At 37.0% G+C, this 13061-nt stretch overlaps 1 protein-coding gene across 8 annotated transcripts in view; it reads right to left on the bottom strand.

Moving 5' to 3' along the window:
* LOC150097970 (dachshund homolog 1-like) overlaps positions 1-13061 on the bottom strand; it is a 290648-nt gene that overhangs the window by 106041 nt on the left and 171546 nt on the right. For all 8 annotated transcript variants that reach the window (XM_090406400.1, XM_090406399.1, XM_090406396.1 and 5 more), the window contains one exon: positions 9864-10155. In XM_090406400.1, coding sequence (XP_090262526.1) covers positions 9864-10155 — 292 coding nt within the window. The remainder of the gene's footprint in view (positions 1-9863; positions 10156-13061) is intronic.

Genomic DNA, 13061 nt, shown 5'->3' with positions numbered 1-13061 from the left:
TGTTCTTGAGTTTATAGACTACAGTAATAACCTACTCATCAAATAAAGTCCCCCTTCCCCAATAACAATTTTACTATGGATAGATTTTTTCCCCTAACGCAATGAACCGTGTGGATCATGAGGCATCCACACGGTAAATTTCATTTCAGTTTGTTCATCTTACAATTACGTAAGAAATGGAAAAATTATAATTTTAAACGGCATTTTGGTTACTTGTTCAACGAAAATATTTTGACTGATCTCTTAATATGATCCTAAGACATGTTTGCAGGAACTTATTTTAAAATTAAGGAACTATTTATAGGAAAATGCATAATAGTCGTATCTGTACACTTTGTCAGATGAAGTATGGACCTGAAGAATGCTCTTTGGTTCAATATTGCCAGGAAGATGACCTTACCAGCAAAAGAAGTGATTGTCTGATTCAGTTCGGGAATGAAGCATATGCTATATTCCTACTTGTTTCTATGTATGCATATATGATTGGGTGGGTGGTATAGTTTATTTTCCTTTGGCACCTTAGCATTAGTGTGCAGGAGCATGATCACCAGAAGCTCTTGTCCGACACCTGTAAGCACTAAAATGGTAATGACGAGTAAACCACCTTCTCGTTACATGAAACAATCACGATTATTTTGGGAATGTAGAGGAATAGAACTGGGGTTGGAAGTGGGTGAGTGGGAGGGATCCCTGTTTCTACCCGTATTTATTACTTCGTAAGTGCCAGCGTCGGCTTCCTAAGTGCAGCGTTAATTACGCCGCCAACAACTCTCACTACAGCATCCCGACCGCAAACGTGCGGAACAGTAGCACGTGGTTGTGACAAGCAGCGTTCTCATATATTTTCTGATTCACACTAGGAAAAGAGAACACCAAAGAACTGTGTGTGTGTGTGTGTGTGTGTACTATTCCGTTTCATGGTGACGTCCACTTTCCCATTGGTTTGTCCTTCTGTTCCCCTCCCCCCCCCCATCCCACTATATCATCTCGGGTGCTGCGAAGATGAGGGGAGGGAAAAATGAAATGGTCTGCCCCGACTGCCAGACCGGAGACGTTTTATACCCAACCGATGGCAAAATCAATAGTATTTTCTCGTGCTTTTGTTTCGGCGTCACTTAAATTAACAGGTTTCGCTGAGGCAGACAAAGGGGATCGGCTTTTGAAAAGGAAGACTCAAAATTAACCGTTAACGTCCCCATTGTTTTATAAGAAACAGGTGTCATAAGCAGATGCGCTAAGAACAAAGTGAGAGCGAGGCACAGCACGATAATTAAAATGAACTGAAATTGTGCAAAGAAAAAAACCAATTTTGCTGCTCCTACAACCGCAGATGAGGTGATAAGGAGGTGGCATGCACCTAAGAGGGAACAGCGTTCCCTCCCCCCTCTCTTCTCCCTCCTCTAGCCAGTTATCGCCTTGTTTAAGGAAAATTAACCGATACTCACTTTCCCACAATCCTCTAGCTAGCGCTGTTGCTTTTTGTTGAGATAATGCTGTTATAATGTGAGGTTTTATCAGGATATGCTGTTTGAACAGGAAGCAATGTTTTTTATTGACTTTAGATTGAGTTTCTCTGTTTATTGTAAGTGTGCATATTTCATTATCGCTTTAACTACCCTAGATCCCGCCTCCTTTTGTTCATGTTCATAACTTGTCTTTTATTTTTACTGTGAAACTCAGTGCAAAAGAGTTTTCTAAATTACTTTCATCTTCGTTTTTTTTTTCTCCCTTCCCCCACCTTTCACTCCGTCTACTTAACTTTTGCTGCTAGTGAGAGTTTTGTAAACAATGCACCGAAAGACAAAAGACCGCTTTAAGATGGCTAAATAGCCTTGTTACTAGATATATGCCTGCCGACTTAAAGAATAATCGCCGAGAAATATAACACCATCGATATCTCAAACAACTTTATTAATCCTAAGTTGTGGGCTTCGCCATGATTAAAAGTTGCAATTAATAAGCATTACGCAAACGTACCCCCTTTCCTAACTTCTAGCAACAAATGCTTGGAGACTATTCAAATGTTCTTTGCTAAGTGGTAAGAAAGCTAGCGCGCAGACAGGAGAACTATATAGCAGCTGACAAAGCGGAAGCTTTTTTTTTTTTTTTTTATGACCATGATGTTTAATCTTCGCTAAGATAGTCGCTATTTACAGAGCAGCTTTTTTTTTTTTTTTTTATATTTTTTTACGGTGTTTAAGTCGCTGAAATCGAGTGTGATTTCAATGTTAAACTATTTCAGGCAGACCAAAAAAAGAATGCAATTTTAAATCAAACAGGAGAGTTTTGTCTTTTGTGAATGATTATATTTTATATAAACATGTCAATCACCGCTACGGATTACTTTAATTCGACTAGGCTTCGTCTCTTTATGTTAAGAAAATATTGTCTGAGAAACGAAAAGAAGCCTCGGCACTCGTTTGAAGCGACTGTATTATTGAGAATGTTCTCATTTATTTTATTTGAATACCAATATATACTACTCTGAGTAGTTTTAAAACTTTGATCCATGAAAGCAAAGAAAATAATCTTTTCAGCTAACTTCTGATAACTTGAAACAAGTTTCTAAGATGCTGCCAAAACATCCCTGTAAAACTGGAAAAACTTATATATATATATATATATATATGTAATAAATTTAAATTTTTTAACTTGGGGATATTGTATATTAGGATAATCAAATAATTTTATAAACTTGGTTATTTTATAATTTTATAATATATAGTACAAAAAAGAAACACGCTTGAAAATATACAATACTTTAGCAGTGCCCACATTATATAGCAGTGAAATTTGGGCAATAAACAAACAAGAATAAAAACAAGTGAAATGAGATTTATGAGAAGAACTGCAAAATACACATTATTAGATCAAAAAAGGAACGAAGACATTTTAAAAGAACTAAAAACAAAATCAATAGAAAATCAATAGAAGAAAAAAACTAAACAATTATAAACAAAAATGAATTGAACATGTAAACCGAATTAGCCAACACCCGACAACCTAAAAAAATACTAAAATATAAGCCAATTAGAAAGAGAAGGCAGGGTAGACCTCAAAAAAGGATATTGGATGGATAATGAGACTGGAACAGATCAAAATGGTCTATACCCGTAATTAGTGTTATGATGATGATGAAAACAGTATATCTGCTAGCTAGCTAAACAATGTTATTCTTTTATCGGCTTCTTTCCTATCAGTAGTGTTCTCAATGCGAATACGTCTCATATATTAGTCACCAGAAGAATGAAAAAAAGAATGAATCTGGAATCCTTAAATGAATTCATAATGCTTTGGGATGATTTCAAAACAAATGAAAGATTTGCTGAAGATATTGTCAGATATTTCATCTGTAATACGAAATGGATGTCTCTGGATAATTCTGTTTATCTTGGATCAAAGAAATCGTATTTGTTTTATCAAATCTGTCCACTTTTTTCTTGTCTTAATTGCTAAACAGAATACTTCGGGGACTCACTTATGATGGAAGCCAGTGAGCATTGGACACCTAAAACAGTCAATGGTTGTTGTTCCAGTGCGTTTGCAATTTACATCTCTGATGAAAGGAGCAAACGATAACAGACAGTGCCAAGCATTTACAAGCAGTGGACTGTTGAACTGAAAGAGAATCAGCAAAAGGGGTGGATGGAAAAACAGAAATCCGAGTACACTGGCGGTACAACATATACTTAGGGAATAAGCAAAAATATCTCTTCCCGGCTTTCACTCAACTCATTTGTTGTATGCATATAAGTGAAATGCACCCCAGGGAAATATGAAAATTAATCATTGGCTTCAAGAGGTCGTTGTTGGTGAGGGTATAGGAAGCACTACAGGACAAAGATGACAGAGATTGCTCACGTGTCAGTTGAGAAGGCAGTGACAGCTTTCGAAAATACGGAAAGACGTCGTCATCAGAAAGAGAGACGCAGTTTGCGAGCTAGCAGAATTGGAAGAAGTAAACTGGAAAACAAAAGCATACGTACTGCATATTAACGAAGGAGGGAGATCGTCTAAAACATTCAAAAAGGAACTTCAAATACAATAGCCGTGTTACTCTTCATAAACTACTCACCATCCTGTCAACGTTTATTTACGGATTAAAGAATATCGTTCTCAAAAGCATCAACTGCTAAGTACTGGAATAATATTATATATGGTGGTGAGCGAGCATATGTGGCGATAATACTAAGCTAATCCTCGCAATATTTTTCCCTGCTGAGATTTTCTTACAAAATGATTCTGCGCCCTACATAATGCAGGAGTAGTATTCAATGACTGGTTCAGACCAAAAAGATGAACTTTCCCGTCATCCATGGTCCTCCTAGCTATTAAATCTCAAGCGATAAGGCACATGCGTGTGTGGAAAATTACCTGCAGGAGTAAACAGACAACAGGTTCTGGCTCCGTTGATGAACTTTTGTTAAAAGAATTTTTCTTTCGCCATTCTACTAAGGACAGCATTCTTTATTCTTACCAAAGAGTTCCGGATTCTTGTCGATGGCATCTAGCAGCATGCAGGAATGTGCAAATTGTTTTTACACTGATAAGTATTATTAAAAATTGTGACATTATTAAATAAGTACCAAAAAGGCTTTTCAAGTTTCAACATTCTGTATAAATAATACAGCAATGAAATTGGGATGTATTCTAGTATCGTGGTATATGATAAGTTTCGTTCATGAGCTACGACTCAAGAGGTAATCAGTAATATCTAAGATATAGTTAAACATATTTGCCGATCATATTATCAGAATTGTTTGATGTTTGAATATGCTAGAGAATGAGACAATTTCCATCGTCACAAACCTATCTGACAAGTTACAAATTACAAGTTACAAGTAAAAGTTACAAACCTATCTTACATGTTGCTGTGTTCGAATAAAAATCCGGAAATCCTACTACAGAAGATTCAACGTAAAACTTTTTAATGTCACATTATTCCTCCACTAATCAGGATGGTATCACACCGGGTAATGAAATTCATCTACCACCTAACGACATTCATGAAATTCCAGGTTCAAAGTAGAATTTGAACCCTCAGCCACGTTCGTTGATGTATTTTCCATATCTTCTCTCAAGTGGATTTCTCAGATTAATTGTATTCTTCTTTTGATAAATATTGTTTTGTCATTTGTTTCATATAACCTGAATAGGACTGACTTGAAAGAAACATTTCTATTACATGAAAAGAGTGCATAAAATATTTACTACGTAATTCTTATTCATTTTTAAAATCATTAATATCTGTCACCGAGTACTTTTTTTTTTCAAGAATTTGGCATTATTTTTAATTTTTATCATAAAATTGCGAATGTCAAATCGATATTGAATGTAAAGAAAAGTACAGACCGAACCCTACTTTCTTCCGTGTGATTTCAGCTCATTCACCAAATGTCATTTATTACGTAGAACGTTATTTTTCTTGCGAAGGGGAAGTACCAGCAAGCAAAATAACATTCAATGAACAGCATAAGATTAACAAGTGATACACCGTTCGCAAAACTAATTAAAAGGTTGAACCGAAAAGGTGAGTAATGGGAGTAGGGACTTCGCTGAAGTGACTCATTTATTTATTTACCTGTGTACTATTATAAGTTTCAGTTGATCCCTTGTTGTTGATTCTCAGAGCACTTTGGTCGCCAGTCAATGATGGTAGTTCCCCCGAACTGGTGAAGCGTTTAAAACATTTGCTTTCGGTTCAGTAGAACCTTAAAGATGCGCTAACAAAAGGCAAAACCGATACCAAGGCAACGGCGCATAAAGGCTTCCTATTGCCATTTCGTATGGCCACTACTGCTGTTTAACTTACGCGATGGTCTTCAAATACAAGCTGCAGTGCCCATAGAAAGTCATAGGATCTTAAATGCAACATAAAATCCCATGCCATCTCCCTGTATAATAATATCAGCAGACAGGTGTTTTCTTCTTTTTTTTTCCCCAATGATAACTGCTTCCATTTATAGCATCACTGTGGTAAGATGAATGATACAATTTCCAAATACTGCGTATACGTCCAACTTACGCACGCAATATTATATATATTAAATAGAGGAGATATGAAATAAGAGTGAATTTTTTTGGCGCAACATGTTTGCCAAGAACTAGTTATAATAATAATTTTTTTTTTAAAGTATTTCATGTCTTAGATGAACGTCAAGTAATGTTTCCATGGTGACAACAGGTTACTTTTTTTAAAAACTCAATGGTAAGATATCCACTGTAACTTCTGAACGCTTTGGTCGAATCCACTTGCCGCCACAAATATTCCTTTGGAATCGGAAAGAAAAGCCAACAAGAAGAACGAAATATGAGATATATTTCGCCGCTGCAAGCACCCAAGATCCATTTGTGTATGTTAAACCTAAGGCTGCTAACTACATTAATGCACTACTCTTAATTGTGCTGGCAATTGTTTTATGGCTTAAAATCACTGGCGTGAGGAGCTGGAACCTCGCGCGCGCTCACGCACACACACACACACAGAGAGAGAGAGAGAGGTTATGAATAGAAGGAAAGAAGAAATGATTCCGACCCGACTTCTATTTAGAGCAAATACAGCGGGAGAACGCGCCTTTTTTCATGCACCCTAACCTATCTTCTCCCCCCCCCCCTGTCTTTTAAAGGGAGGAGGTATTGCCCACCCAGAATGTGATTAATTCGTCCGTTTTCATTGTGAGACAAGCGGGTTTTTCTTTATCTCTACCACTTGCTGAAAGGAACTCTAATGGTGACACAAAGGAATACAATTTAGTGCACGTCATAGACCGCCATATTATCGCTCTATGGCCATCGCTAAGGATCCGCCCTGCGCCTTTCAACTGTCTCGGACTCGACTTTGCCGTTTCCGCTATCAACTCATTGTATTCATTCTCCGACATTGATGACATCTGGCGGGAACCTCCCTCCACCTGCCTTGCTGCATAAGGTAGTTTCCGAGACACACGAAAGAAGGGGGATAGAAGGAGGGGGATGTCTAATAGCACGCGATGTTCATACAGATGAAAAAAGTGATCATGTAATCCAGTACGTGGGAATGTTCGACGAGAGGTGTGCAAGCAGAATAGCAGTAGGGAAGGTTTTATATATAAACGTCATAAGCAATGACCCCACCTTAAGAGACAGAAACTATACGAAATTGTAGCTGACTGTGTGGAGATCACGAACACGTGGGAGCGTGCTGAACGGTTCTATAACGAAGATTGCGGACGCTGTAAAGATGGCGTCGATAAGGCAACACCTTTCGCTTGAATGTAGACATCTGCATTTTCAGCACTAAGTAATCTCACGCGCCACTGTTACACTCGTGTCTTCGGGGGTTCGAGGGTCGGCATGGATTTTTCTCCCTTGAAATTTAGGCAGGACATCACATGGAAGAATAAGGTGATGGCTATCTACTCCTTGGGGGTGGGTTCGAAGGAGAAAGCTGAAGCAACGAGTAACGAGTTTTGGTTATCTCTCAATCTACCAGCAAACAAACCAAATAACAACCGGAAATGAGGTTGTAGTAGTTCCGTAAAGGGCTGACCAGAGATTTATGGCTTTTTGAGATGGGAGGGTGGAAACGGGAGAAAATTGGGCCCACTATCAGGATTGCAGTCAATAGCTCATTGCAGAAGACTAAAAAAACTCATAAAAAGAAAGAAAGAACCTTACCAAGGCATCCATTTATAATTTATATTTATAATGTAATTGCAGTAGACAGTTGATTGTATTATTAGAAATATTAACTTCTTGTTCGCACAGTTACTTTAATTTCCTCTAAAACAGACGTAGCAAGATAATAAATTGTTCTCTCAGGTTAGTTTTATTATTTGAGTTTCCATGCATAAAAAACTTTCCCTTCTCCCTTACTTATATATTTCTCTTTTCTAAATGACTGCAATATTTTCATTAAAATTATTATACGACTGGATGTCCGTTTGAAATAAATTATGCTAATGATAAGTTTTCGCTCTACGAAGGTAAATTTTACAGTAGCCCCATACACCTGTTATTGTGATGAAGTCATCAAAAACGATATATCTAATTGACATAATAATGAAAGCTTTTTTCTATTGTACGTAGCTGCTGTCACATCTGCTATCTAGCAGATGTGACTCACTCCTTGTTAGTCTAGTAACTATCAAAACAATAGGATAAAAGTTGTTACTGTTGTTAAAGTTGTTACTAAGCACAGTTTAGCTAATAGAAGCTATGCAATGCAATCTGTATGATACCTTTATAGACTACCATCTTTCTTACTGGAGACCAAAAGTGGCTTGAAAAAAAGTTCGATGTTTGGTGTTTTACCCGAACACTAATACTAACATACTTGTAATGTAAGCAGAGCTGATATTGAAAAACGTTTAATCATTCTTTTGCCAAATAAATATCCCTAGTTGGTAGATGTTCCTCATCGCTGTGCATGAGAGAAATGTGTGCAAATCAGCAAACAAACATATCTAGTTTCCGACATAATAATAAAATCGCTTCTTATATGTCGATGGGTTTTGAGGCACAAAATCTTGTTGAAATTTCTGTCCGCTCTTGCGGTGTAATCTCCTGTCTATTTGGTACTTTAAAATGATTTAATATACACTATATTCATTAATATTTAGACGGATTTGCAAATCCCTGTTGTAAGTAAGCATTACATTCTTCGAGAAGTAGTTCGTTTTTTACGGAAATACCGTAGCGTTTGGTAGAATCGTATTTCTTGTTGTCAATGTTAGCACAGAAACTCGGTGATAAGTGAGAACTTTGTTTTAGAAATATGCTTTTGGAATCGGATCATTGTGGAAGGGATTACAGATTACACAGCACTTCATTTTTTCACGATGATTGGCTACCAACCATGAGAAATGCCGAGAACTCAGGCAATCTGTCATTCTCTGTGACCACACCCTAAAAGTCCGTAATGCAGACTCTGTAAACTGGAGAAATGTAAAAGGATTCTTTTTAATATTAAGAACGCAAAACCTCGTATCTATGGCAACAATGCTGCAATAGGTAAATTTTGGGTTATTACTTTTTTTTTTATGTGCCCCTAACCAACGAAAGGTTTTAAACCTATATGTTATGCGGCTGATGAATTTTTTTAAATAATTTTATATTTTTGTATTATTATTATTATTATTTTTAAATAGCTGGGAAACTCTGCTATAGAGACTCAACGTGGAACTTTTTCAAGCCACTTCAATCCTTCAATAAGCAGAATGGTGTTGTCACATTGGGCACTGAAATTTATCTTCCACCTCAAGACAGTCAAGAACATCCATGTCGATCGCTAGTTCGAATCTGGCGGTGGGCATGGATGTTTGTGACTATGTTGGACAGCGGGGATTAACCACTCAATGGCTGCATGGGGGGGGGGCTGTCTTTTCCGAGTATGTTGAACGAAATCTAAAATTAAATATATATTCACGCTGCACATTGAGCTAGTGCGCAGCCTTCTGAATTTTATTATGGCCATGTGTTTCTGGTTTCTCGTGATCTGATGTATACATCGCATCATGTTGGCTTACTAAAGATTTATTAGCGCATGGGGATTTGCTGTGTTCTCCTCAAATAACAAACACAATCGTTTTGTGCATTATTATGTTTTTTTTCTTTCATCCATTTACCTTCTGAACGCTAATGATATGTCTGCTGATATAATCTCGTTGCTTTGTGCGACACGGATTATATTTTATCAAATTATAGATACAGAATTTCTTTTGCATTCGGTAACTAATTTTTAAATGAATTAATACGAGTGAGACGCCCTCTGGTGACCGTATCTTTAGTACACTCCTCAACAAATGCAAAGCAGTGCATCTTTCACAAAAAAAAAAAAAAATGAAATTCGATTTATTGTAAATAGTGACTGAAACGCTACCTACCGAGAAGAGTTCATCAGGTCCTGTCCATGGGACTGCCTTTCCTTGATTACCGAACTATCGCTGCGAGAGGTCAGACTATGTCCGTGAGCGTGATTACTAGCTGATAAAGGGAGAGACACGTTACCGGCCATCATAGAGTTGTGATGGGCTGCCGCATGGTTGAGTGCCATAAACGGTAGGGGATTGATGTGTGGGGGTGCTCCACTTGCAGCAGCCGCTGCTACAGCTGCCTGAGCTGCTGCATGATGACTGTAACCGTTAGGAAGCATGTGCGTTTTGTCGAGTCGTTCACCTAAAAATGAAAAAAAAAATAATAATATAATAAGATCTGTAAGATTAATGAACGTAGAAATTATGCAAAGCAGTGCACAATTGACTCATCATAATGGTAACGTTTAATTGAATAAGACAGCCCTGAATGTATTTGCTTTTTTTTTATGGCGCAAAGACATCAAAGGTCATACTGCGCAAGGACACAGGAGTAGTACACACAGTAATTGGTTAGTAAGACAATCACAAACATGCCCGTAGCGGGATTCGAACCTGCAGCCGCTTGGCTGGAGAGCGGATACGCCTTAACCACTCGGCGGCCAACCAGGCCGGCCCAGAATGTGGGAAATTATTTGTCAACAAAGAACCGAGAAGCAGTAAGCAGTTACTCATTCCCGGGTCTTTGTTAAGAAGGAACCTAGGAGGAATCTCTAGTTTGACAACAAAGAATCGAGAAGGGACTAATAAGTGGTCATTAGTTCCTTCTCAGTTCTTTGTTGAGAAGGAACCCAGAAGGAACTAGTAAGAAATTACTAGTTTGTCAACAAAGGGATTAGCAATAAGTTACAGCAGAAACAAAACTGGTGAGTCTTAGCAAAACCCTTAATTTTGCATTTCTGTATGGCATCAAAGTTTTAGTGCACGACATCAACTGTATGTACTGAGGGCTGACCCGGACAGCTGTCTTCAATAGTTGTGCAAACACGCTGTACTAAATTAGGAGGCTGGGAGATAAGAATGAGGTTACTTTTGCTTAACGCTACAGTTTGTTTTTCTTTCATCATTTGCCTTTTTTTTTTTCATTTTAATTCTTCCTTTTTTTTTTCCTCCATAAGAAGAACGTTAACTTTTTATTTGTTGTTCCCCTCTTCAGTAGAATCCACTTTCGCAACACAATTCCATGCAATAAACACTTCCATTTTTTTTTGTTTCCATTGGCACATTTTTACATAATCTTCATCAAATTGATACAATTTCGTATGCTTTTATTTTTCTTTCAAATGAGTGAAGACAATTACAGAAAGGATCCACTGGGATTAGAAAATAAACAATATTCTCTCACCCCCATAACTACTATTCCCCGCGTTAATTTTAGTGGCATCTTTTCCACAGATAATGCGCATGACGTGACTCCGAAATTTTTATGATAGTTACATGTTGTCGATGCCATTGTGTGTAGTAGAATTAAAAACCTAATAGTGTTTTATATAATTAGGCTTGCTTATAGCTTCGTTTGTCTTCTGTTTTTGTTTAAGCATTCTGATGTTTTGTGGAGGAGGGAGGGGAGAACGCTCTATTGAGTTAAATTACTCTGAGGTTGTATTATAAGCGAAGTAGTTTCATCTGAGAATACTGCTTGAGGCTCTCTTTACAACTGGGATTTTAGTGCCCTTTGGCAAGAAGTTGGTACCTTGTATCACTTTCACATACACAAAAAAAGGTTGGAAAAAAAAGGTTTTTTTTAAAAAAAAAAAAAAAGAAAAAAAAGCGAACAGTTTTAAAGACATTTTTTAAAAAATCCCAAACTTATGTCGTTTAAAGCAATTATAAAGTCATTTTCATATGTTCATATGTTAATCAACAGTCTACAAAGCATTTTACATTAGAGAAAGAAATTAAATGGCAGAAATTTGCGACCCAACTAATTTCCTTTATTCAAAATAGTCGGCTCCTCTTTTAGGTCATTTCTAGAAATACAAAGATTGTAGCTTCAGGAAAAGAGAGACTTGTTTGTAATGCCATTGGGAAAGTAGGGCTGCCTTTAGATGTCGTCATTATCGCAGTGCTATCAGTACTACTATTATGATCATGAAGATGTGCTCCGTGAGAAGTGATATCTGAGAAAAATAATAATCACAGATAAATATAAATTACAAGTTCTCTACTGTCTTTGATGCCTAATATATAGCTCATTTTCAGATTACTGATTATAATGAAAACAATGGGATATATTGATACCATTTGTGATAATTGTTTAAAATATGATTTATCACCTGCAAGTTAGAATATTCTGCACTATCTTATAAATTTAACCCATTAAGCCATAAATGTTGTTATTTGACCAAGTTACTCACCAGATGGCGACACTACATCAATCCTGTGATAGTTATCAAAAAGTACAAATCTATTTAAAATATTACGATGATCCGAATGAAAGATATTAGCACGTAGACCGAGGTTAGATAGATACACACACACACACACACACACACACACACACACACTACTAAGCATCTGTTTTTATCTGTTTATGTAAAGAGATAGGTTTCTTTTTTTTATTGGAATAGCAAAATATCACTAAAGCTTAAGCATAGATGAACTGCAACTCATCAATAAGAAAATTTGTGCATTATGAATTCTTCTCTGTGATCACCTGATAAAGGCAAGTCATTACGTCGCTCTCACCCCACCAGTCCTCTGTTCCCAAGGAAGACTTCCTTTCAAGCATGCATAAATATGACAATGAATACTTGGAGCATCTTTTAGTGAGCAACAAAGTGTTTGAATAAGCTACGAGTGGGGCGTCTAAATCTTGAGGCTTAGTATAACATATGTCATCTCCCATCCGAACTGTGAATTCCGTTGCAAAATTGTTCAAGCATGTAAAGAGATTTTAAATAATTCCGCTAATGCAGTCTGTCTTATTGCATTCATTCCCATTAACCTGGAAGCTGAGTGGCAACCACTGTGCATAACGTCCTCTCTGGAATGTGATTCCGGATTGTAAATTTGTCTTCATCGTCTTTAACGCGTGTAGAGAAAACTTTAAGGTGTACCTCTGGGGAAAATAACTGATCGTTGTTTAATATGCACAGAATGTTACTTTTTGACGTTACATTCTGTCCACAATAAAGCAATAAGGATAACGTGGCAAGTTGTAAATCAATCATAAAAGGTATATTTATCTACACAAAAAATTCACTGTGT

The sequence above is a fragment of the Typopeltis vanoorti genome, chromosome 16 (genome assembly GCF_054136105.1).
Source record: "Typopeltis vanoorti isolate ZY-2024b chromosome 16, IOZ_Tvanoo_1.0, whole genome shotgun sequence".
Classification (NCBI taxonomy): Eukaryota; Metazoa; Arthropoda; class Arachnida; order Uropygi; family Thelyphonidae; genus Typopeltis; species Typopeltis vanoorti.
This window is presented reverse-complemented; position numbering and strand designations above follow the sequence as displayed.